Raw genomic sequence first — 27,666 nt, 5'->3', positions numbered from 1 at the left:
TCAACTAATACGGTGCAAACTACAGAAATCTTGAAACAAGTTCCAGATGTCTGGCGATTCTCGAGATATATGTTTTGCAATTAAAAAGGCATAGTGTACTGCAAATACAACAAGATCCTGTTACATACAGGATGAGGATCAATAGGTCAGGGGAAAAATGGCTGCTTACTCCCAGACTTGTATAGGGAAGGCTGGATTGTAACCAAAACTGGACTTGGCAAAGATGAGCTTCTATCAGGAATGTGCTTACAAGAGATTTGTATGTATCTGTATTTTATTGTATTTAAATGACAGAAATATGCATATCAAATTAATTATTGCCAGAGCTAAGAAGGAATTCAAAGCAACTTAACAATTGACACAGTATACTTTCAAATCCTTTCCCAATTTGTATAAGCCATTTCCATCTATTTAATATTCACCACTACTTGCTCTTTTCTTACTTACTTGGTTGTAGCCCTGTTGGTCATATCTTGGAGATCACCGGGGTCAAAAAGCTGTGATCCCTTAAGTCCAAGCTCTTCACATGCTCTCAAAAACAAAGTAATGTTGTCCTGTTAGAGACATAAACACAGTTATGTAACCAGCATCCATACAGGGTGATTGACTGCATCAGTACTTTCAATGCAAATGTGATGTAATTTATACTTGGAATAAATGGCATTGTCCTACATTAATAGTCCTTTATTTTATAGCCATGTTGCTCCATTCTGGTTTATAACCTGCACAGCTCAAAAGAAAAGAGTCAAGTAATGTTGGCCCGGATTTTGAGGTCAGTGGCGAAGTGACGGCACTCGCCACTGATCTCAAAGAAAGTTGCCCACAAAGATCTCTGTGGCGTCGATTTCACCTTTCCCAACGTTAATTTGATTCTGGCGCCAAGTCTCAGGGACCTGCAGCGTCCAGCAACAGTGATGTCATCAAGCAGGCTGAGCAGCCAATCGCATTGAAGAATTCTCACAGACAGCATACGAGGAAGTGGGGGGTGGTCGGGTATCGGCAGGCGGTGGGGGATGGTCGGGATCGGGGAGCTCGGGATTAGCAGGCGATGGTCGGGGATCAGGGAGGTCGGGATCGGGGAGGTCAGGATCGGCAGGCGATGGGGGATGGTCGGGAATTGGGAAGGTCGGGGATCGGCAGGTGATGGAGGATGGTCGGGGATCGGGGAGGTCGGGATTAGCAGGTGATGGAGGATGGTCGAGGATCGGGGGTGGTCAGGGATTGGGGAGGTCGGGATCAGCAGGTGATGGGAGATGGTTGGGGATTGGGGAGGTCTGGATCGGGGAGGTCGGGATCGGCAGGTGATGGGGGCTGGTCGAGGATCGGGGTGGTCAGGGATCGGGGAGGTCGAGGATTGGCAGGTAAGCGGGGATTGTGGGGGGAATCAGGGATTGGGGGGGTGGGGGAAGAGAGGATCTGCGGGATGAGGGGGGGAGGATCGGCAGGGGGGCCAGAAGATTGTGGCCGGCCACCGGAGGATCATGGCCGGCCTCATCATGATTGTTGGGGAGTGGGGCGAGGGGGGTGGTGGGGAGGCCTGGGCGGGTGAGCGGAGGCCTTGTGGGGGGATCTCCGATCGCGGGAGGTGGGTATGGTCGGGACCCTGGATCCAGAAGGTAGGTGTAAGGACACTTACCTCCTGGATGCAGCAGTCCCCACCTCGGTTTAGCTGCCGGGTTTCCCGAATTGTGTGAAACCTGTCCACAGGCAGTTAAATTCAAAATGTGGGTGAAAAAAGAGGCTTCCAGCCCCATTACAATATTTAAATTAAGATAATGCCCCCTGTGGGCGGGTTGGCTGCCCAGCCCCCATCCCGCCCCGTCCCGCCTCTGGCAAAACCAGAAGTGGGCGGGTTCGAGATGGGATCAGGTTGGGAATCCCATTTTTAACAATTTAACTGCCCCCACGCTCCAAACCCACCCAGTTTTTTATGGGAAAATTCCAGCCATGAAGCATAAAAGGGGAAATTCCCGTCATATCACTGATTCTGTGCTGATTGCCATCTGTGGGGTCTTCAACAGTGCGCCCTGTGGAGGAACAGGGAATCACTGACCGCAGCTTCTGGATTTCCACGTTTAACTGCGTATGTGCGGACGCCAGAAGTTGCTGTCAGTTTCACAGGGGTTATGATGGCGACGCTGACAGTTTTGCCGTCATTACAACCGCAAAATCTGGGCCATTATTTTATCCTGCATGTCTGTCATCTATAATCTAATCAACATTCAAAATATTTGAACAAATTAAAAATTAGTTTGATTAACATAATGCTTTAAAACATTTAATTATGAACACAATGGCTGTGGAACAAGAGAGCCAAATTTGCTTCTTGATGTTGATTAAATGAGCATTGGCACATTTTGCCTGCAATGTCCCCACCAACACCATTAAATAAAACTAAAGCATCCTCCTATTTACATGGACCATAATCATTGGACAAACAGTTGGACCCACATTAATTTCCCTAAGCCCTATTAGCCAAACACAATGTTGGGGTAACATAGATAAAATGTTGTTCAAACATAGAAACATAGAAGATAGGAGCAGGAGTAGGCCATTCGGCCGCTCGAGCCTGCTCCGCCATTCAATGCGATCATGGCTGATCATCCAAATTCAGTACCCGGTCCCTGCTTTCTCCCCATACCCCTTGATCCCTTTAGCCTTAAGAAATATATCCAATTCCTTCTTGAATATATTTAATGTATTGGCCTCTACTGCCTTCCGTGGTAGAGAATTCCACAGGTTCACCACTCTCTGGGTGAAGAAATTCCTCCTTATCTCTGTCCTAAATGGCCTACCCCTTATCCTTAGGCTGTGACCCCTGGTTCTGGACTCCCCGACCATCGGGAACATCCTTCCTGCATCTAGTCTGTCCAGTCCTGTCAGAATTTTATAAGTTTCAATGAGATCACCTCTCATTCTTCTAAACTCCAGCGAGTACAAGCCCAATCGTCCCAATCTCTCCTCATACGTCATTCCTGCCATCCCAGGTATCAGCCTAGTGAATCTTCGCTGAACTCCTTCCATGGCAAGAACATCCTTCCTCAGATAAGGCAACCAAAACTGCACACAATACTCAAGATGTGGTCTCACCAAGGCTCTGTACAACTGCAGCAAGACATCCTTGCTCCTGTACTCAAACCCTCTCGCTACGAAGGCCAACATACCATTTGCCTTCTTAACCGCCTGCTGCACCTGCATGCTTACCTTCAGCGACTGGTGCACAAGGACACCCAGGTCTCGTTGCACTTCCCCTTCTCCCAATCTATTGCCATTCAGATAATAATCTGCCTTCCTGTTTTTGCCACCAAAGTGGACAACCTCACATTTATCCACGTTATATTGCATCTGCCATGCTTCTGCCCAATCACCCAACCTGTCCAAATCATCCTGTAGTTTCTCAGCATCCTCCTCACAGCACACACGCCCACCCAGCTTTGTGTCGTCTGCAAATTTGGAGATATTACATCTAGTTCCCTTGTCTAGATCATTAATATATATCGTGAATAGCTGGGGTCCAAGGACCGATCCCTGCGGTACCCCACTAGTGACTGCCTGCCATTCGGAAAAAGACCCGTTTATTCCAACTCTTTGCTTTCTGTCTGCCAACCAGTTCTCTATCCAAGTCAATACCTTGCCCCCAATCCCATGTGCCTTAACTTTACACGCTAATCTCTTATGCGGGACCTTATCGAAAGTCTTCTGAAAGTCCAAATACACCACATCCACTGGTTCTCCCTTATCTATTTTACTAGTTACAGCCTCAAAAAATTCCAGTAGATTAGTCAAGCACGATTTACCTTTTGTAAATCCATGTTGAATTTGTCCGATCCGGTCACTTTTTTCCAAGTGCTCTGCTATTACATCTTTTATGATGGACTCTAGCATTTTCCCCACTACCAATGTCAGGCTTACCGGTCTGTAATTCTCCCTTTTCTCTCTACCACCCTTTTTGAACAGTGGGGTAACATTAGCTACCCTCCAATCCATGGGTACTGTTCCAGATTCCATCGAATGTTGGAAGATGATCAGCAATGCATCTACTATCTCCAGGGCCACTTCCTTAAGTACCCTAGGATGTAGATTATCAGGCCCTGGGGATTTATCGGCCTTCAATCCCATCAATTTCCCTAACAACATTTCCCTACAAATACTGATTTCTTTCAGTTCCTCCCTTTCATCAGACCCTACGTTCCCCGACATCTCTGGGAGGTTATTTGTGTCCTCCTTTGTGAAGACAGAACGAAAATATGTATTTAATTGGTCTGCCATTTCTTTGTTCCCCATTATAAATTCCCCTGATTCTGACTGTATATTTAGTGCTCAGTGGTTCTGTAGCATTTCACAGCCAGACTTTTATTTTCTTTCACTATACGATAAATAACAGGAGCACATGTTGGAAATATGTCTTTACAGGAAGGAATGACGTGGAAGGCATTTGTTCACAATACGTGTGGCATTATTAATTAATTGACATATTAATTTGTCAATGAAAAGAAAGTCGGGCAGAGTGCAAAACCGATTTGCTATTGCCCAATTTGCGCTACCGTCCAAGACAGGTACCGCCTTAGGTACTGTTGTCGGGGGGGGTGACACATCGGGGGAAGGCACCAGCAGCCAGGCTCATGGCACCATGACTGGCTCTGTTGCAAAGAAGGGAGGGAAAAAGAGTGGCAGGGCTATAGTAATAGGGGATTCGATTGTAAGGGGAATAGATAGGGGTTTCTGTGGTCGCGACCGAGACTCCAGGATGGTATGTTGCCTCCCTGGTGCAAGGGTCAAGGATGTCTCGGCGCGGGTGCAGAACATTCTGGAGGGGGAGGGGGAACAGCCAGTTGTCGTGATACATGTTGGTACCAACGACGTAGCTAAAAAAAGGGAAGAGGTCCTACAAGTAGAATTTCGGGAGTTAGGAGCCAAGCTAAAAAGTAGGACCTCGAAGGTAGTAATCTCTGGATTACTACCAGTGCCACGTGCTAGTAAGAGTACAGAGAACAGGATAGTTAGGCTAAATACGTGGCTTGAGCAGTGGTGTAAGAGGGAGGGTTTTAAATTTTTGAGGCATTGGAACCAGTTTTGTGGTAGGTGTGACCTATACAAAAGGGACGGTCTACACCTGTGCAGAGATGGAACTGATGTTCTCGGGGTAATTTTTGATAAAGCAGTTCGGGAGCATTTAAACTAGTATGGCAGGGGGCTAGAAACCTATGTAGTGAAATAGAGGAAAGTGAAAGGCAGACAGAAATAAATGATAAAAGGGTGAGGAACAAAAAACAAAGGGCCAAACTAATTCATAAAAAATGTGAGCATAAAAAAAGCCTGAGGGTTTTATACCTTAATGCGAGAAGCATCAGGAACAAGGTAGATGAATTAGCTGTGGAAATAGAGGTTAATAATTATGACCTAATTGGGATTACGGAAACATGGTTGCAGGGTGAGCAGGGCTGGGAGCTTAACATACAGGGGTATTCAGTATTTAGGAAGGATCGACAAAAAAGAAAGGGAGGAGGGGTAGCATTGCTAGTAAAAGAGGGGATAAATGCAATTGAAAGGAAGGATATTAACTCAGTTAATACAGAATCTATATGGGTGGAGCTAAGAAATAGCGAGGGGCGAAAAACATTAATAGGAGTGGTATATAGGCCTCCAAATAGTAAAATAGAGGTTAGGGAGGGCATCACGAGGGAAATTAGAGAAGCGTGCAATAAGAGCACAGCTGTCATCATAGGTGACTTTAACTTACATATAGATTGGACTAGCCTAATCAGTAAAAATAATGAGGAGGAGGAATTCCTTGAGTGTTTGAGGGATGGTTATCTGGATCAATATGTCGAGGAACCAACTCGGGAACAGGCTATATTGGACTGGGTACTGTGCAATGAGAAGGGACTAATCAGTAATCTTGTTGTACGGGGACCCTTGGGTCAGAGCGATCATAACATGATCGATTTCTCACTCGAAATGGAGAGCGAAGAAATTGACTCAGAGACTAAGGTCCTGAATTTAAACAAGGGGAATTATGATGCCATGAGACGGGAACTGAGTAGGTCTGATTGGACAACGTTCCTGGGAGGACTGGAGGTAGATAAACAATGGCAAACATTTAAAGATAGAATGACAAAATTGCAAAAATTGTTTATACCAATCTGGCATAAAAGGAAATCTAAAAAGGTGACTCAACCGTGGATAACAGGGGAAATTAGAGACAGCATAAAATCCAAAGATAGGGCGTATAAAATAGCCAAAAAAAGCGCCAGAGCGGAAGATTGGGAACAGTTTAAGATAGAGCAAAGGAGGGCAAAGGGCATAATCAAGAGGGGCAAAATAGCTTACGAAAACAAGCTGGCGGAAAATATAAAAACTAACTCCAAAAGCTTTTATAAGTATATCAAAAGGAAAAGACTGGTGAAAACCAAAGTTGGTCCATTGCAGTCAGATACGGGGGAATATATAATGGGAAATAAGGAAATGGCAGATCAACTAAATGCATACTTTGGGTCAGTCTTTACGAAGGAAGACACAAAAAACCTCCCTGGGATATCGGGAAAAATAGGGACATTGGCAAAGGAGGAACTGACGCAAATCAATATCTCTAAGGATATGGTGTTAAGGAAGCTAAAGGGATTGAAGGTGGACAAATCCCCAGGGCCTGATAACATGCATCCTAGGGTACTGAAGGAGGTGGCCCTAGAGATAGCGGATGCACTAAGGATGATTTTTCAGAATTCATTAGACTCGGGAACAGTGCCGATGGATTGGAGGGTAGCTAACGTTACCCCACTATTCAAAAAGGGGGGTAGGGAAAAAGCAGGTAATTACAGACCTGTAAGCCTTACATCAGTTGTGGGCAAAATGCTGGAGTCCATCATTAAGGATGAAATAGCGGAGCACTTAGCAAATGGGGACAGGATAGGACAGAGTCAACATGGATTTACAAAGGGTAAATCGTGCTTGACTAATCTATTGGAATTTTTTGAGGGAGTAACTGGTAGAATAGATGGGGGAGAGCCAGTAGATGTGGTGTACCTGGACTTCCAAAAGGCCTTCGATAAGGTCCCACATAAAAGATTAGCATGGAAAATTGAGGCTCATGGGATAAAGGGGAAAGTTTTGGCGTGGATAGGGAACTGGCTGTCAGATAGAAAACAGAGAGTTGGAATAAACGGCTCATTTTCTGAATGGCAGGCAGTAACAAGTGGGGTACCACAGGGATCTGTCCTGGGCCCCCAGCTGTTCACAATTTACATTAATGACCTGGATCAGGGAGTCGGATGCAGCATTTCCAAATTTGCAGACGACACTAAACTAGGAGGGGGGGTGGGCTCAGAGGAAGAGACCAGGAAGCTCCAGAGCGATTTGGACAGACTGGGCGATTGGGCGGATAAATGGCAGATGCACTATAATGTGGACAAGTGCGAAGTTATCCACCTTGGGTGCAGGAACGGGAGGGCAAATTATTATTTAAATGGCAATAGATTGGGAGAGGGGGAAGTACAGAGAGACCTGGGTGTTCTTGTACACCAGTCACTGAAGGCGAGCATGCAGGTGCAACAGGCGGTCAAGAAGGCAAACGGTATGCTGGCCTTCATAGCAAAAGGGTTAGAATACAGGAACAGGGATACCTTGCTGCAGCTGTACAGGGCACTGGTGAGACCACACCTCGAGTACTGTGTACAGTTTTGGTCGCCTCATCTGAGGAAGGATGTTCTTGCCATGGAGGGGGTGCAGCGGCGATTCACCAGGCTGATACCAGGAATGGCGGGAATGACCTATGAGGAGAGACTATGTAGTTTAGGGATGTACACACTGGAGTTTAGAAGATTGAGAGGGGACCTCATAGAAGTGTATAAAATTCTGACAGGTCTAGACAGACTGGATGCAGAAGGAATGTTTCCCTTGGCGGGTGAGAACAGAACTAGAGGACATAATTTAAGGATAAGGGCTAAACCATTCAGGACAGAGATGAGGGGGAATTTCTTCACTCAGAGAGTGGTGAACCTGTGGAACTCATTGCCACAGAGGGCAGTGTACGCCAGCTCATTAAATATATTTAAGAGGGAATTAGATATATTTCTACGGGCAAAAGGGGTTAAGGGTTACGGAGAGAAGGCGGGGACGGGATACTGAATTAAAGGATCAGCCATGATCTCATCGAATGGCGGAGCAGGCACGAAGGGCCGAATGGCCTACTCCTGCTCCTATCTTCTATGTATCTATGTATCTATGTAAATTTATACCTCAAATACTTTTCAGCACTTCTGACAGCAGCTGTGTCACCTTATTTACTACAGTGCTGCCTTCAAAGACAGGACTACCATCAGTAATGCTGTTATAATGTAAAGGGGGCATACTCAGCAGGTCAGGCAGCATCTGTGGAGAGAAACAGATTTAACGTTTCAGGTCGATGGCCTTTCGTCAGAACTGGAAAAAGTTAGAGATGTAGCAGTTTTAAGCAAGTACAGGGGCAGGGAAAGGGGGGAGGGGAGGAAAGAACAAAAGGGAAGGTCTGTGATTGGGTGGAAGGCAGGAGAGATTAAATGACAAAAGGTATGATTGTACAAAGCAAAAGGAGATGGTAATGGGACAAGTAAAGAAACAAAAGATGGGTCTAGAAGAGGTGTAAATGGGAATAGCAGGATCATCAACAGCTGCCATCTGAAAAAATAGGGGCAGGGGTTATGGTCTGAAATTGTTGAACTCAATGTTGAGTTCAGAAGGCTGTAACATGTCTAATCGAAAGATGAGGTGCTGTTCCTCAAGCTTACATTGAGCTTCGTTGGAACAGTGTAAGAGGTCGAGGACATAGAGGTCAGAGTGGGAGTGGAGCAGAGAATTAAAGTGACAGGCGATCCGAAGCTCGGGATCACACTTGCGGACTGAATGGAGGTGTTCTGCAAAGCGGACACCCAAACTGCGTGTGGTCTCCCCATTGTAGAGGACACCACATCGTGAGCAACAAATACAGTATACTAAATTGCAAGAAGTACAAGTAAATCGCTGTTTCACCTGGAACATCAAGCCATCGTTTCCAAGACTGTCACTGACCTCATCTCCTCTGGAGATCTCTCCATGGCCGCCAACCTCATAGTCCCCCAACCCCACACAGCCCGCTTCTACCTCCTTCCCAAGATCCACAAACAGGACTGCCCTGGTAGACTCATCGTTTCAGCCTGTTCTTGCCCATGGAACTGATTTCTTCCTATCTCAACTCTATTTTTTCTCCCCTTGTCCAGTCTCTTCCCACCTACATCCGCGAATTTTCCGACGCCCTCCGCCACTTTAACAGTTTCCTGTTTCCTGGCCCCAACCGTCTCCTTTTCACTATGGACGTCCAATCCCTCTATACCTCAATCCCCCACCAGGGCGGCCTGAGGGCACTCCGCTTCTTCCTTGAACAGAGACCCAACCAGTCCCCATCCACCACTACCTTCCTCCGTCTGGCTGAACTTGTTCTCACATTGAACAACTTCTCCTTAGACTCTACTCACTTCCTCCAAATAAAAGGTGTTGCTCTGGGAACCCGCATGGGTCCTAACTATGCTTGCCTTTTCGTGGGATATGTGGAGCACTCTTTGTTTCAGTCCTGCTCAGGTCCCCTCCCTCACCTCTTTTTCCGCTACATTGATGATTGTATCGGTGTTGTTTCCTGCTCTCGCCCTGAGCTAGAAAATTTTATTCACTTTGCTTCCAATTTCCACCCTTCCCTCACCTTCACATGGTCCATCTCCAACTTTTCCCTTCCCTTCCTCGACTTCTCTGTCTCCATTTCTGGGGATAGGCTATCGACAAACATCCACTATAAGTCCACTGACTCCCACAGCTACCTGGACTACACTTCCTACCACCTTGCTTCCTGTAAGGACTCTATTCCATTCTCCCAGTTTCTCCATCTCCGTCTCATCTGTTCTGATGATGCCACTTTCCATACTAGTGCTGCTGATATGTCTTCCTTTTTTCTCAACTGAGGATTCCCCTCTACCGTGGTTGACATGGGCCTTCACCGTGTCCGTTCCATTTTCCGCACTTCTGTTCTCACCCCTTCCCCTCCCAGAACCATATAGGGTTCCCCTTGTCCTCACCTTTCACCCCACCAGTCTGCACATTCAAGGGATCATCCTCCGCCATTTCCGCCACCTCCAGCTTCATCCCACCACTGAACACATCTTCCCCTCCCCTTTCAGCATTCTGTAGAGGCCGCTCCCTCCGCGTCACTCTGGCCCACTCCTCAATCACCCCCAACACCCCCTCCCCTTCGCCCGGCACCTTCCCAAACAAACACAGGAAGTGCAACACCTGCCCTTTTACCTCCTCCCTTCCCACCGTCCAGGGCCCCAAACACTTCTTCCAGGTGAAACAGTGATTTACTTTACTTCTTGCAATTTAATATACTGTATTCATGATGCCATCTCCTCTAAATTTGGGAGACCAAACGTAGATTGGGTGACCCCTTTGTGGAACACCTCCATTGAGTCCACAAGCATGACCCCAACTTCCGTTCACCTATCACTTTAATTCTCCGCTCCGCTCCCACACTGACTCCCAAATTACATTTCTAGCATTTTCCCGTTCTGAAGAAGGTCATCGATCTGAAACGTTAACTCTGTTTCTCTCTCCACAGATGCTGCCTGACCGGCTGAGTATTTCCAGCATTTTCTGTTTTTAATTCTCAGTCCTGTTTGGCACAGGCTTTATTCAGTACTTAAAGGGGAGGTGCATTGATGCTACAGCACCTCATTGTTAAGCCACTCACAACTTTGGCTGGAAGAAGATGGCAGTGCAAACACATGGCGGAGCTTCAGCACAGGCAGAGAGCCTGCAGATTCTCCGACGCGGCACTTGAGGCAGTAGTCATGGCCGTTGAGAGGAGGCGGGCTGTCCTCTTCTCACACACTGGCAGGAAGCCCTTGCCACAAACCTCCCGAAGGCTCTGGCAGAAGATAGCCGCCTATGTGGCGGCCAGCACTGTGGCCTCAAGGTCGGCCATCCAGTGCCAAAAGAAGTTTAATGACCTCACACGGCAGGGCAAGGTGAGTGAAGGCTTCAGCAAATGCCATATCCCACCATCTGCACCACAAGCCTCACACACTGCTCAATGCACCACACTCAGTGACACACTTCTCTTTCTCTTGCAGGCCAAGATCATGCATAATTAAAGAGAGCAGCGGCAGACAGATGGGGGGCAAGCTGCCATCCAGGACCTCAGCCAGCTGGAGAAGAGAGTGCTGGAGATCATTGGGTGGCAGATAATAGAGACTGTGGCAACCAGCGAGGTTGAACCTCTTGGGGACAACAACGGTATGCTCATTCCTAATCCTTCTTCTCAGATCCCACTTCCCCCTCATCCCACAATCTCTTCTAACTTTCAAGCTGCTGATGCTGTAGCCATGCATATCTTGTTTCCCCCGCTCCCCTCACCATAACTCGACTCTTGTGCCTTTCTGCTTTCAGATAATCAAGAGCAAGCACCCGAGCAGCCTGACCCTGAGGCGATGCAGAAGAGAGTGAGGGGGGAGAAGAAAAAGACACAGCATCACTGCATCTGTCGCTCGCAGATACCAGCTCGGAAACTGGCACTGCGCGTACTTTAGAATCGGGATCGGTACAGGGTGAGGCACTGGGCGCGAGTGGGCTGCAGCAAGGCCAGGGGGATATGGTAGCTCAGGAGCCAGCTCCCGAGTTCTGCTACATAGGACTCAGATGAGGACCTTGATGGGGCGTCCGTCAGAAGATGGGTGATGGGCATGCACACTGAATTGCTAGGTGCAATGGCAAGCCTGCCAGTCAGCCTCTCAGCAATGTCAAGGGGCATGGAGGAGTCCGCCCCCAACATTACAAGGGCTCCACTCAGAGCTTGGAGCCCAGGATTTCCAGGCTGGAAATTATGGAAAACTCCCGAAGAGACCGTGTCGACCCACACATGATGCTACATGTAATGCCCAATGTCGCGGCTGCCATTGCAGCACAGGCGGAAATGACCCAATGTCTTACTGCTGCAGCGGAAGCGCAGACCGCTGTCATACAGTCTCAGCTTTGTGCCACTCAAACTCAGACCGCTGTCATACAGTCTTTGTGGGAGCTTGCTGTGCGCAAATTGGCTGCTGCATTTCCCACATTACAAAAGTGACTACACTTCAAAAAGTACTTCATTGGCTGTAAAGTGCTTTGAGACGTCTGGTGGTTGTGGAAGGCGCTATATAAATGTAAGTCTTTCTTTTCTTTTAGAGCTGTTCAAGGTCATCCTGCAAGGCCATCTGAAGTCTCCCCTGTGGAAACTCAGCAGCCTTCCACCAACCATGTTGGAGCCACTGGGGAGCATTTCGTAGGAGCACCAGATCAGGAAAGGGTAACCGAATGACAGACACTAAGGGATTGCACTGGGTGATTAGATGATATCATAAGTGTAAATATGTGTCAATTGATTGTGGATAAATTTATTGGGCTAGAAATTCATCTACTTACCGCCACTCTGTAGCGCCATGAAATGGCGATTAAAATGGTGGCCGCTGTTCTTTCGCCAGCTAGTGGCGGATCCTGCAGCAGCCGCCATATTCCTCTCCCCCTTTGCACTGCCGGTAACTGGCAGCGCCCTGATAAAAACTGGCGGCGTGGTGACGTCAATCAGCGTGCAACGCCGACTTAACATCACCAACGCGAACTTTGACCCTTCAGCGCTGGGTCCTAAGCATGCCAGGTTAACCTGGTGTGTAAGCAGGCTGACAGTGGCGATGTCTGGACCTCTTAAAAGGATACACACATCGTTAGGTAAGTTTGAATGTAAGGTTTTGGACTTTTTTTAATTTTACTGAAATGGTGGCTTGCTGCAATAGATATGAAAAGTATTTTTAAATGTGTAGGGCGTGCTGCTGGATGCTTGCAAAGGCTCGGATGGTAAATGAAGACCTTTGAGAAGACTGAACATGCTGTGAATACTCAGCAGGTCATGCAACATCCGTGGAGAGAAAAACAGAGTTCACGTCTCAGGTCGAGATGTTGCCTGACCAGCTGAGTATTTCCAGCATTTTATGCTGTCATTTCACATTTACAGTATCCGTTTGCAGAGGGAAGAGGAAGGAAGCAGAAGAGCAGGAAGCCGCAGAGGAGGAATCAGATGGAGGGATGCATCCCAGACAGCCCCTTTGTGGCCAGAATATCTGGGATGGAATCATCCGCCTGCAGTCCCAGTAACCACAATCCCATTTCTCCTTTCAACATTAGTCCCACACCTTACCTTCCATCTGTTACTGACCATCACAGCGTCCTCTTAGCCACGATGCTGAAATAAAAGCCACCGCAAAGCAAATGTTCCAATCCACCTGTATACGTCTATCCATCCAATATGACATCAAGAGATCAACTCATCACCCTTATGAATTCTCTTAGTGACAGTCTTGCATGTGCCTTTGCCTATCCTACTGATGTCACTCAGTGCTACCCCAGTGGCTGTAGCATGGCTGGTGGAAGGTTGCTGACTTTCAGTGGGGGGACACTGCAAATTGCCTTGTTGGCTGACCTTGAGGATCATCATCATTCTCCTTTCCTCCTCCTTTCCTCTTCTCTTCTTTGACTTTTGCTGAGGGGAGGGTGGGAAAGCAAGAGGTGCATGCCAGAAGGAGGATAACTTATGAGGATACCAGCATCTTTTATCCTTTCAGCCGCACCACTGGCCAAGGGCTCAGCTATGCCCCTGCCAAGAATGGCCTACACCATCTCCTCCAAGGGGGTGAGGGGAGGCTAGGAATGGGAGATGTGCCCCGTGATTGGTACAGATTGTTGGTAGGTGAGTGACTGGCGGGGGGGGGGCGGAGTCATACATTGACCAGTGTGTGAGCCTAGTGATTCAGTTGGTAGGAGACTGCTTCTGAATATGCATTCATTGACCTTGACCACTGGTCTGAGATCATGAAGCTTCTTTGGGCACTGGAACCAGGTGGTGGGGGTGACACTGCTGGCAGTCATGGTCTCGGTGATGTGGTCCCACAAAGGCACACACAAGACAGTCACGAAGAGAATGCATAAGGGTGATGAGATGATCTCTTGATGTCATATTGGATGGATAGATGTATAAAGTTTGCTTTTATTTCAGCATCGTGGCCAAGAGGGCGCTGTGATTGTCAGTAACAGAGGAAAGGTAATGTCTCCTATGCTGAAAGGGGAATTGGGGTTGGGTGTATGATTCCATCCCAGATATTCTGGCCAGAAAGGGGTTATCTGGGTTGCATCCTTCCTTCTGCTTCCTCCTCTTCCCTCTGCAAGCGGATGCTGTAAATTTGAAATTACAGCATAAAATGCTGGAAATACTCAGCAGGTCAGGCAGCAGCTTAATGTGAGACGAAAACTCTGTTTCTCTCTCCACGGATGTTGCCTGACCTACTGAGTATTTGCAGCATTTTCTGTCTTCTCAGAGGCCTTCCTTTACCATTGGAGGCCCTGCAAGCATCCAGCAGCACTCCCTACACACTTAAAAACTTTTAACATCTATTGCAGCAAGCCACTACTTCAGTAAAATTAAAAAAACCCAGTCCAATAGCTTAAATGCAAACTTACCTGAAAGATGTGTGTCCCTTTAAAGGTGCTGACAACACCGCTGTCAGTCTGCTTGTATGCTGGGTTTTCCTGGCGTGCTTAGGAACCTAGTGCTAGGGTCAAAGTTCGCCGTGGTAACGTTAAGTCGTTGTTGCACGCTGACTGACGTCACCAGTCCGCCATTTTTCTTTGCTGGGTGATACTTCATAATGGCAGCGCTAGCGGTACTTTGAAAATGGAGGACTTTGCAGGACCTGCCACCAGCTGTCGGAAGAGCGGCGGCCGCCGCTTTCTCAATATTACGCCGCGTTAACAGGTGCCGCAAACTACCCGAATATCATGGCCTTGAGAACCTAAATCTACACTTTATATATGGGTGTTCCTCATATCAAGGATGACTGGATCATTAAAAGTTTCTCAGATCCTTTGGTGCCTCTGTTAGATGACTGATGAACCTGATGCAGGAACCATTGGTCTTTTAGCAGTGGTTGCAGCATAGAACCGTCTGACTGGAGTCAGTTAATTGTTCCAGTTCCTGTGCGACTTTTGATTTTCTCGCTTTCCGATCAACTCAGGCAAGCATTTGTTTTCAAAGTGAGAGACACCAGCATGCAGAGTGGCGCATCGTCAAGAGCTACATAGTGCCATGTCCTCCTAATCATCAATAAGGATATTAAGTGACTTGGTTATTTTTCAAAGTACTTCTTCTGTCCATCACTGGAATTCTGAACATTCTCTTGCAAGACTGTAGGGGAAAAATTCATCCCCTTTGTGCCTCCCATTAGTGCCAGTAGATGGCGCTAACGGGGCGCTAGAGCAGTATCGCCGGGGCGAGGCAAACCCAACACCGCATGTCAAATCCGTCCCCCCCCCCTCCTGTAGTGCCGCCGGTAAGAGGTATCATCAGGAACGTCAACGCCAGGTAGATCATGATGTCAGTGAGTGTGCAATGCTCACTAACCACCCAATTTGCTAAATTGATTGTTGCCACCTACCTCAGTGCCCGGAGTAAACACCGGCCGGGAGAGCTGCAATGCAGCACCAGGAAGCCGGCACCAGGGACGTTATTTAGGGACAGCAATCACTCTCAGCTGTCAGGTTAGTGCAATTTCAATGGTTTCTTGTCAGTTTCGCCCACAGCAACAGTTTCATTCAGTAATTTCAAGGTTTTTTTGTATCAGGAGTCTTCTGGGAACTAAAAAGTAGCTACATTTATTCTTCAAAGATTCAAACTACTACACTTGGTAACATTAATGGGGGCTGTACCTCTCCCTCCAGGATTTACAGTGGAGGGAGAGTAGGCAGCGAGAAATACAGGAACATGTGCGCAGAGAGATGAGGAGGGACATCAGGCCTCTCACCAGGAGGCCTTACTCTCCTAGGGTATTCCGAGAGCACGTCTCCTACCTCTAATTAAGCGAGGCGCAGTGTATTAGAAGGCTTCGCTTCACCAAGGTGGTGGTCACAGAACTCTGCCACCTCCTCCAAACAGATCTCCAACCTCACGCCAGGACGACTTAAAGCCCAGATCCCCTTTGCTCACCACATCCTCATCATTCCATCCCCAAATTTCAGACACCACAAAAAAATGGCAATGAATTAATAAATTTTAACAAAAATCAGTGAACACATATTTACACCAAAAATATTAACTATTTACGCTTGTGCAATCCCTTAGTGCCCATTGTTACTATGCCGTTGCCTACTCTAGTGCTCCTACAAAGTGTTGGCCCAGTGACTGCAGCATGGCTGGTGGAAAGCTGCTGAGTGTCCGTGACTTCAGATGGCTTTGCAGGACGCCCTTGGCCAGCTCTGGACCTGCAAGGCCTGGCTGTAGACTGCACCACCTCAACATGGGCAGCAACAGTCTGGGCTGGCTGGATGACAGGCAGCGACAAGGGCAATGGCGGAGTGCCAGTGGTGGGAGCAGGAATGCTGTTATCCTGAGAGAGGACAGCAGCTTCCTGCTCCACTGACTCACTGCCACTCCCTGGGGCAGCACCTCAGTATCCCTTGCAATCTGCTGGAGCACAGATTGCTGGCCTGCTGCGACACCGTGAAAGTCCCGGTCGACGGTGGTAGACCCAGCCACGATGGCAGCAGTCAGAGCTTGTGTGGCATCAAGCTGAGACTGCATGAGTGCAGTCTGAGATTGGATGCCACCAAGCATAGACTGCATTACAGCGCTAAGACATTGCATCACTTCCACCTGTGCTGCAATGGAAGCTGCCAGATCACCCATCACACGTGGCATCAGGTCTGGGTCACCACGGTGTCTCTGGGAGTCTACCATCCCTTTTAGACTAGAAATGATGGGTTCCATGGTGTGCGCAGAGCCTTGTGCATTGTTGGAGGCGGACTCCTCCACACTCCTTACCATTGCCGACAGGCTCTCGGGCACCCTTGCCATTGCACCTATCATCTCCGTGTGCATGCCCATCACCCTTCTTCTAAAGGCCTCCCCATCGAGGTCCTCATCTGAGTCCTGTGCAGCAGAACTCGCGCGCGAACTCAACCTCCGGGGAGCTGGCCCCCAAGCTACCATTTCCTCCTGGCTTTGCTGCAGCCCACTCATCCCCACTGCCTCACCCTGTGCAAATCACACTACTATACTAGCCTCTAAAGAACATGTAGTGCCGGTATCTGAGCTGGTGTCTGCGGGTGAGAGATGCAGTGTGTTCTTCCTCCTCCTCTTCACCTGCCTCGCTCTCTACGGTGCCCTCAGGGACAGGCTGCTCAGGTGCTTGCTCATTATCTGAAAGCATAAAGGCACAAAAATCGGGTTAAGGTGAGGGGAGGGGGGCAAGAAGGGAGAAATGCATGCATACAGCATTATTAGCTGGAAAGTGCAAAACGCTTGTGGGGTGAGGGGCAAGTGGGATGTGAGAAGGAGTAGGGATGAACATACCATTGTCCTCAAAGGGGTCAATGTTGCCGGTGGCCACGGCGCCCACCACCTGGTACCCAATGATCTCCAGCACTCGATTCTCCAGCGCAGACAGTGGTTGGGTGTCGGCTTATCCCCCGCTGTCATTGTGTGCAAGGTGCAAAATGTGGGTGTGAGTGTTGGCAGGTAAAGATTGCTGGTGGATGAGTGCTGGGGGTGTGGTGCTTTGGACAGTATGTGCAGACTGTGGTTCAGAAGGTGGTATGTATCATTTGTTGAAGTATTCACTCACCCAGACTATCTGTGAGGTCATTAAATTTCTTCCTGCACTGTGTGGGGGTCCTGGGGACTACAGTGCTGCCCGAGACGTGCCGCGCTACCTCCCTCCACATGGTGCGGAAGACTTGTGGCGAGGGCCTCCTGCCGCGTGCCGGGTAGAGCACCGCCCTCTGTCTCTTAACAACGAATACCAATGCTTGGTCGCAGAATCTGCGGGCTCTCTCCCCGGGGCCTGAATCTGCCATGAGCACACGTGCTTCAGTCCTCCGGCTCCTTTCCCTTGTTCTGCTTCTCCTTGCTGAGGCAGCTGCACAGCCAGCAATGAACCTCCCCTTTAAGTAGTGAAAAAAACCTCTGGCATTCATGACTTGCGTTTAGACTGCACCCGATATTGGTCCAGCCTTTAAGAGTAACGCCAATGAGCTTTGGCTTTAAAACTTGATTTAGGACTCCAATCATTTTATTGAGCAGTGAGCACGAAGTTTGCGTGCAGTCTAAAGCATTTGCATCTGGCGCTAATTCTCCAACTTTTCGACTGACACCACCCATTCCTTGGCTATAATCAATTTCTAGCCCCTTGAGTGTAGTCGAATAGATTATACACCATCTGTGGAAGTAGAAGGGTTGATGGGCCAAACAACTTAAGCTCTTGTGTAAACAATCAGTCTCGCTCAAGGTTTCATCTTTTACAGCACAAGTCAATGGGCTAAAAAAAAGGGTGGTTTGCGCCACCTGTTAACGCCATGAAATGTCGAAAAAATGGCAGCCGGTGCTCTTCCGCCAGCTGCTGCTGGCTCCTGCAGTGGGCGCTATTTTGCAAGGGCAGGTAGCGCTGCCAGTAAACGCGATCGCTGGAGGGACTTAAATCAACAAGGTCCTGACATCAGTGAGTATGCACTGGACGCCCGATCTGCAGCATTCACTTTCGCCGTTCAACTTACCAGCAACAACAACAGGGAGGGCAGGCGTTCAACAGCAGGATGGCGGCTCCAGCAGCGATATTTAAAGGGATCATCAACAATCAATTGCACCTGACATGGTTATGCAGTTTGAATGGTTCTGAGCTACTTCCTGCAACTCTGGCAGCTTTCTTTACTTCTTTCAAGGTTCCTTGGTAACAGGGACTGTTGTTGCAAGTGCAGAACTCCTTCATTTTTTTTTGAAGGGTTCTGCTCACAACACTTGATTACATTAATGGGGGCTGTACTGGCAGTCGACCTCGCGCTCCAGGATCTACGGCAGAGGGAGCAGAGGCAGCGAGGAAGACGGGAACATGTGCCCAGAGGGAGGAGGAGGAGGGACATGAGGGCTCTCAACAGGAGGCCTTACCCACCTAGGGCCTTCCGACAGCACTTCTCCTACCTCCAAATAAGCCAAGAGCAGTGTACGCGTCACCAAGGAGGTGGTCACAGAACTCTGCCACCTCCTGCAACCAGACCTACAGCCTTAGAGCAGGGTGACCACGGCTCTCTCAGTGGCAGTCAAGGTCACCGTGGCCCTCAATTTCTTCGTCAGTGGATCCTTCCAGTCTGCAGCAGGAGACATAGCTAACATTTCACAGGTCGCCGTCCATTGCTGCATCTGGGAGGTCACAGAGGCTCGCTCTACAGTAGGAGAAGGGACTACGTTTCCTTCCTCATCACCAGAGAAAAGCTGGACGAGCGCGCATGTGGTTTTGCCAGGATAGCGAGCTTCCCCATGTGTAGGACACCATCGACTACACACATGTGGCTTTGCGGGCACCTCATAACAATCCTGAGATCTTCCGTAACTGCAAAGGCTACCACTCACTTAATGTGCAGTTGGTGTGCGACCACACACAGTGAATCCTCAATGTCAATGCCAGCTATCCTGGCAGCAGCCAGTATGGGGTACTAGCAATCTTCCAGCCACCACAGCAAACCCGAGGGTGGCTGCTCGGAGACAAGGGCTATCCGCTTTGCACCTGGCTCATGACTTCCCTCTGCAATCCCAACATTCATGCCCAGCACTCATATAATGAGAGCCATGCTTCCACCAGGAACATCATCAATCAGCCCATCGGGCTACTGAAGTAACGGTTCCACTGCATTGACTGCTCGGAAGGAGCCCTCCAGTACTCGCTGGAGCGAGTGTCCCATTTCGTGGTGGTCTGCTGCATGCTTCACAACTTGGCCATCATGAGGGTGCAGCCCTTGCCACCAGGAATTGCGCCACCACCACAGGAGGAAGACGAGGGGGATGAGGACGAGGGGGAAGAGGACGAGGACGAGGGGGAAGAGGACGAGGATGAGGGGGAAGAGGATGAGGACAAGGGGGGAGGAGGACGAGGGGGAAGGACGACGAGGACAAGGGGGGAGGAGGATGAGGACAAGGGGGGGAGGACGAGGAGGGAGGTGGATGAGGACGATGGGGGAGGAGGGAGGAGGCAGGCAGCCTATTGTCCATCCGGACGGGCTATGCGTTAATGGCTCATGAGTGAATTTGAATGAATGAAACCCCAGATCCCCGTTGCTCACCACATCCCCATCATACCATCTCTGTCTCATGGAATATCACAGCGTCCTCCTGGGCACAAACGTGAAATGAAAGACACCACAAAAGATTCCAAATCAAATTAATACATTTATCAATAATCAAATCACACATATTTACATTAATACTATTAACTTATAACTTGCGCATTCCCTTAGTGTCTGTCTTTCATGTGGATTTTCCTAACCTAGTGCTCCTACGGTGGCTGCAGCGTGGCTGGCGGAAGGCTGCCGAGTTTCCATGTGGGAGACTTCAGATGGCCTTGCAGGACGACCTCAAGCTGCTCTGTACCTAGAAGGCCCGGCTGTGGACTGCACCACCTCAGCATGGGCGGCAGCAGGCTGGGCTGGCTGGCTGACAGGCAGCGGCATGGGAAATTATGTAGTGGCAGTGGTGGGAACAGGAATGCTGTCATCCTGAGAGAGGACAGCAGGGTCCTGCTCCACTGAGCCACTGCCACAGATTGCTGGGCTACTGCGACACCCTGCAGGCCCCGGTCGACGGTGGTAAACCCAGCCACGATGGCAGCAGTCAGAGCTTGCGTGGCTTCAAGTTGAGATTGCATGAGACTAGCCTAGGTTTCAATGGCACCAATCAGGGACTGCATGAGCGCAGTCTGATTTTATGCTGTAGCACTAAGACGTTGGGTCGCTTCCGCCTGTGCTGTAATGGAAGCCGCAACATTGCCCATCTGGGAGTGTGCCATCATTTCCAGCCTGGAAATCCTGGGCTCCATGCTCTGCACAGAGCCCCGTGCAATGTTGGAGGTGGACTCCTCCACACTCCTTGTCATTGCCGAGATGCTCTCTGGCAGGCCATTGCACCCATCAATTCTGTGTGCATGCCCATCATCCTTCTTCTGAAGGCAGCCCCATCAAAGTCTTCATCTGAGTCCTGTGCAGCAGAACTCGCATGCGAACTCGCTCTCCGGGGAGCTGGCACCCGAGCTACCCTTTCCCCCGGCCTTGCTGCAGCCCACTCATGCTCGGTGCCTCACCCTGTGCAGATCCCACTACTACACTAACCCCTAAAGTTCACATAGTGCCAGTTTCTGAGCTGATGCCTGCGAGTGAGCAATGCAGTCACGCGGTGTCGTCTTCTTCTTCTTCTTCTTCTTCATCTCCTCACTTCTCCCTTGGAGCTAGCCTTACAAAATCAACAAGATCAGCCCTCCTCACTCCCAGCCATAGGTAAACACAGCCCCAATTTTGTCAATCTCACAGAATCAGGACGACAATATTTTGTTTAATGTACTTATAACCAAGAAATAATGTTAGTCACACAACTAGTTGAAGTACTGTTATGCTTGACAGTTGAAATAATGGGGTAGATTTTTAACTTGCTGTCCCAGCGTAAAACTAGCATTGTGGATCAATGGAAATAGAAATTGGGCGATTCCTATAGGTGGACAATTCTCAATGCTAATTTTACACCAGAGCAGCAAGCTGAAAAAGCATCTCATTGGCTCCAGTATCAATTGTCATAAGCATTTGATAAACATGGAATTTTTAAATATCTATATTTTAATAATATTTAAGATAATTTGCAAAACAGCCTAGATAGAGATAAGGCAAAAAAATGTACTCAGTGAGTTGTTATGATCTGGAATGCGCTGCCTGAAAGGGTGTTGGAAGCAGACTCAATAGTAACTTCCAACAAGTAAAAGGATATATACTTAAAGAGGAAATATTTGCAGGGCTCTGGGAAAAGAGCAGGGCAGTGGGACTAATTGGATAGTTCTGTCAAAGAGCCGGCACAGGCACAACGGCCGAATGGCCTCCTTCTGTGCTGTATGATTCTACGATTCTATGATCTGGTTCACTTACATGTGTTGTCTGATTAGCAACTAAAATTTTAGTCAATAATACATTTTTCAATAAATGTTGACTAATCTTTAGTAGCTCAGAGTTCTGACATTTTCTGTCATCAATAAATTGGAATTGCACTGTGTAACTTTAGTAAACTCCTCCATATGAAGTTCCTCTGTCCACTAGTTTAACAAAGGCATTAACCTGTTTATTTTAAATAGATTAATAGCTTCCTGGGCATACCTTAAAACAAGAAAGGCACATGTCTTGTAAGCTAATATTATGTTGCCATTTCTGATACCAGCAGTTTTGCCTGCTATAATTGTACACACATTTTTACAAAGATGGAGTGGAACCATTTCAAGTTACAGAACATGAGAAGTTAATTTATTTAAGAGCATAGTTTTGTCACTGTTAATGCTATTACATATACAGTTGGTATAAATTGATAAAAAAAATTACAAACTAAAAAACTGAAGGAAGAAAACCACCTAAACTCCCTACATCTTTTCAGATAGTTATTCAGGTGCAAGTATTCATTCCTCCGTGGCTTGACTGAGCCCTGATGCCTCAGAAGCAGCCAACAAAAATACCCCCGTTTGATCCAATCTGATTACAATTCTGTAAAATTACTGGAAAAATGCCAGAGAAAAGTGCCTCATCTAAACTTCCTCAAACACTAGCCCACTGATAAAAGAAGTGTAACATTCGGTTCGTCCCCTCTTTTGTACATAAACCCTGTTATAATTGAATTGTTCCAGCACAGTCTTTCATCTGGTGCCCAAATGAAAACAAATGGCTTCAAACACAAACAGCTATCTGTTTTAAACATCACAAAAGGGCTGCACATGAAGATATTCAGGTCCAGTGTTTTCCTACAGGCTTAATGAGGCTGTGTTTTACTAACATTATTGTCCAAGCTGAAAAATAAATGCATGTCCCAGTGGTTATGGTTTAGCAATGAATGATCATATTGTGTGCACTACAGCTAGGTGGAGTACAATGACTTCAGATAAACAGCGCACAGCTGCCAATGTCTGGCTGAGGCTGTAGCTAAGGTTTGGCTCCGAGACACAAGAAGGAAAATGACACCACTGCCAAGAAATGTCATTCCTGTACACTGTTTGACCCCGATTACAAAATAAACCAACTTCTCCCTTTGTTTGCTTTCAGGTACTAATCCCCTTCATACCACAACCAAACACCATTTTAAAAATCAAAGCTCTTCAATATTTACTCCACAATGAAACACACATGTTTTATTAAAATAAAGTGCAAAATCCATACAGACTATGAGCTTATTTCCTGAAAGATTACCTAAAAATGAAATTAAATCTTTTTCTTAAGATTTGATCTCCAGTATTAGTTCTTGGAGGTTGCAACTATACAGTTGACGATACATATGCTGTACATATCAAGTTCCTCTCTCCACTATTTTAGCAGTGCCATTTAAAATAAACAGTTTAATGCCTCCTTCAAAATAGCGGAGAGAGGATTTTGACACAAACAACATTCATGTGCTAGCATCACCAGCAGTAACTTCTACCATCAAGTCATTCATGGAAATAGTGTCCTATGAATTGTAGCTTCTGGTCTCAACACAATCCTAACCATGATGAATACTTGGGTTGTATGGTACAGGTTATTAATCCCTTATCCGAAACCCTTGAGGCCAGATGTGTTTCGGAATTCGGAATTTTTCGGATTTCAGAACGGTAGGGGTATCTGCAGCTCTTTTTGACATTTTCACAGTGAAATTAAACACAAAATAACAAAAAATATCAGAGAGCAGCAGACGCACGTGTGACTGGTAGCAGCGCTGAGACACAACTGACGCCTCACACCTGCGTGGGTCAAGCATCGACCGCGTCGGGTCATGTTTGGCGCCACTCGGGTCATGTCGTGCACACGAGTGACGCTCCACAAAAAAACTTTCGGTTTTCAGAGCTTTTCGAAATTCGGAATTGCGGATAAGGGTCGTGGACCTGTACTACAAAGCAATAACAGGTATGCTTTCAGTGAGTGTGGTGGTTACATCATTGACTGTAGCATGCATCATAAACTGCATACTATAGCTGATGGCTTAACTGCCACAACCACTGAAAGCAAACCTGTGGTGGGGCTTCAACCCACAACTGCATACAGGTTATTGGCTCAAGCCCCACTAAGGACTGGAAAACATCATCCTGGCTGGCATTCCAGTGTAGTATTGAATGAGTGCTGCATTGTTGGAGGTGCTGCCTTTTGGATGAGATGTTAAATCAAGGCCCTATCTCCCTGCTCAAGTGAACATAAAAGAACATTGTTTGAAGATCATTAGTGGAGTTCATCAGCTCCTCATCAACATTCCCCCCTCAACCAACACCAACAAAAGATTATCTAGTCATTGATTCATTTGCTGTTCATGGGACCTTGCTGTGTGAAAATTGGTTGCTGCATTTGCCAACATGAAAACAGTGACTGCGCTTCAAAAACAATCCATTAGTTTTAAAGTACTGTGGGACATCTCTGGATGTGATGAGTTCTTTCTTTCTTAAACTGTGATTATAACTGTTCAAGGGATATGGGATCAAGGGATATGGGGAGAAAGCAGGGACAGGGTACTGAGTTTGGATGATCAGCCATGATCTCATTGAATGGCGGAGTAGGCTCGAGGGACCGAATGGCCTACTCCTGCTCCTATCTGTTGTGTCGGTACCTTTTTTACCTAGACACAATTAGAACTCAGAACTCAGAGGTTCAAACATGAAGTGCTTTATTCGAAGGGAAAGGGAAGTTAAGGAGAGTTCCGAACAAAGAGAGCTAAACTTAACCAAGAGAACACCCAACCATTTATCTGCTGTGACAGCGCCACCACAGGTGGGAGGAGAACACACAATACATAACATATTCCTCCCCTCTTAAATGGAAGGTCCACATTATTCCTCAACAGGTAAGTTACTTTCAATGCACTCAACTAACCTAGGGTAGAGGTAGACTGCCTCAACCCCTGACTTTACCCTGGGGTTTATTCTGCCCCAGTCTTGTGGGTAAGTCGCTAAGCCTACAGATCCAAGCGTCTTGGAGGCCGCCGCTCTCTGACAGGATACTGGCGGTCATCGCTGGCTTCCACAGCAGTAGGCATTGACACAGGCCTAGGTGGAGAAGGTGCCTGTGTCAGTCGAAAGTCAGGAATTTGCACAGGTGGAACAGTCTCTTTGACTTCCTGTGCTGGAAAAGAGCACTGTGGCAAAGGATGCTGGTTTGCGGTATCATCCGGAAACAGTTCAGGCCAACCAGCCGTTGGAGCCTCTGTGGCTGTCTCTGCTCCTAGCAACAGTCGATCTGTGTGTCTTCTCCAGACGACGTCCTCAGCAGTCTCAACCGTGTAAGACACAGGGCCCGTCTGCGCGATCACCGTAGCAGGAACCCATTTCAGTCCAGTGTTGTAGTTTCGAGCTAGGACGTGCTCTCCCGGATGAAACCGTCTCTCCTTGGCTCTTTTCTCTCTCTTTTGAACTTGAGCTTGTTGTTGACGATGGACAACCTGCTCTGCCCTTGGAGGTTTGAGTAAGTCAAAACTTGTCCGCAACTGCCTCTTCATCATGAGCGAAGCGGGGGAAGTTTTGGTTATGGCATGCGGCTCGTTCCTGTAGGACAACAGGAAGCTGTTCAGACGTTGGTGGATTGAGCCCTGACCTTGCGATGCCTTCAAGGCGTGCTTCAAAGTTTGCACGAACCTTTCTGCCTGGCCGTTAGTAGAGGGATGATAGGGCGCAGACCTGATGTGTTGGACACCATTCACATGCAGGAAGGTTGCAAACTCCTGTGATACAAATTGTGGACCGTTGTCACTTACGAGTTGTTCCGGTGAGCCATAACGGCTGAACATCTCACCAAGTTTCTCAATTGTTTTCTCTGCCGTGGTAGACCTCATCACAGCGACCTCCGGCCACTTGCTACGAGCGTCCACAACCACCATAAACATCTTCTCTTCGAAAGGACCGGTGAAGTCCACATGTACTCGCTGCCACACTTCTGCAGGCCAATCTCAGGGGTGTAGGGTTGCCAGCTGTGGAACATTCCAGACCCTTTGACATGGGGTACATGTTTTGGCTTTCTCCTCAATATTCCCATCGAGACCTGGACACCAGAAGTAGCTTCTTGCCATTTCCTTCATCCGAACCATCCCACTGTGGCCTGTATGAAGTTGTTGCAGTATAGGTTCCCTCAGAGGTGGCGGAATGATGACACGGCGTCCCCAAAGAAGACAACCTGCCTGGACGGAGAGCTCATTTCTTTTTGAAACGTAAGGTTTCAAACTAGGAGAATCTCCTATAGCTCTCCCTCGAATGACATTGTCCATTACCTCAGACAGGACTGGATCATTGCGGGTGTACCTTCGCACCTGAACTGCAGTGACAGGTGCTCCCTCCACTTGTCTAAAGTAGAAGATGTCTATCTGATGAGGCTCTGGGGGAGTAACAGGCAAGGGTAGCCTCGAGAGACCACCTGCGTTGCTGTGTAAGTCTGATTTGCGATATTTGATGTCGTATGTGTGTCCTGACAACAGTAAAGCCCACCTTTGCATCCTGCTTGCAGCGAGAGACGGAATTCCGGTGTGGGGGCCCGAAGATTGAAGTCAATGGACGGTGGTCCGTCAGGAGTGTGAACCTTCTCCCAAACAGGTGCTGATGAAATTTTCGAATTCCAAAAACGATTCCCAAGGCCTCGCGCTCGATCTGCGCATAGTTACTCTCGGCCTTGTTCAAGGTGCGTGATGCAAAGGCGATAGTTTTCTCTTCACCCGAAGGCATGATGTGGGATATGACTGCTCCCACACCATATGGTGATGCATCACATGCCAGCTGCACGGGTAGCTTTGGGTCGAAGTGTGTCAGGACCTCCGATTTCAGCAATGCTTTCTTTGCTTGGGCGAAAGCTTCGTTGCACAGTTCAGTCCATTTCCATGTTTTGCCTTGACATAGCAACTGATGTAACGGCTTCAGCAATGTTGCTAAGTCTGGAATAAACTTCCCATAGTAGTTAAGTAGCCCCAGAAATGAACGTAACTGGCTCACATTCTGGGGCGCTGGGGCCTCCACGATTGCCTTGACCTTTGATGGCGCCTTATGCAGGCCAGTAGCGTCAATCACATGCCCCAGGTATTCAACTGAAGACTGAAAGAATTCACATTTGTCTTTACGAACTCTGAGTCCGTACTCTTTCAGTCGTTGTAGTGTCGCATCCAAGTTCAGAAGATGATCCTCCTCATTTGTTCCAGTGCCAAGGATGTCGTCCAGGTAGCACTGGACTCCTGGCAGTCCACTCAAAATCTGATCCATTGCCCTTTGGAATAGAGCAGGGGCCGACGTAATTCCAAACGGAAGGCGGCAGTACCTGTATAGCCCCTTGTGTGTCACAATTGTCAGCAGCTCCTTTGATTTGTCATCAACATGCATTTGTAGATAAGCCTGGCATAAGTCTATTTTGCTGAACTTTTGCCCTCTGGCCAGGCCCGTAAAAAGATCATCAATGAGGGGAAGAGGGTACTGTTCCGCAGACAGCACCGGGTTAATAGTCACTTTAAAATCCCCGCAGATTCGAACAGATCCATCCTTTTTCAGGACAGGAACAATGGGTGTGGCCCATTTGCTCACGCTCACAGGCTCCAGGACT

The 27,666-nt window shown here is 48.0% G+C and overlaps 1 protein-coding gene across 13 annotated transcripts in view; it reads right to left on the bottom strand.

Moving 5' to 3' along the window:
- LOC147123222 (LIM and calponin homology domains-containing protein 1-like) overlaps positions 1–27,666 on the bottom strand; it is a 637,194-nt gene that overhangs the window by 240,757 nt on the left and 368,771 nt on the right. For all 13 annotated transcript variants that reach the window (XM_085969296.1, XM_085969236.1, XM_085969219.1 and 10 more), the window contains exon 4: positions 448–554. In XM_085969296.1, coding sequence (XP_085825422.1) covers positions 448–554 — 107 coding nt within the window. The remainder of the gene's footprint in view (positions 1–447; positions 555–27,666) is intronic.

The sequence above is a fragment of the Somniosus microcephalus genome, chromosome 2, assembly GCF_052327205.1.
Source record: "Somniosus microcephalus isolate GS21.2 chromosome 2, FLI_Smic_1.0, whole genome shotgun sequence".
Classification (NCBI taxonomy): domain Eukaryota; kingdom Metazoa; phylum Chordata; class Chondrichthyes; order Squaliformes; family Somniosidae; genus Somniosus; species Somniosus microcephalus.
The sequence above is the reverse complement of the archived record's forward strand: the minus strand, read 5'-3'. Positions and strand labels throughout refer to the sequence as shown.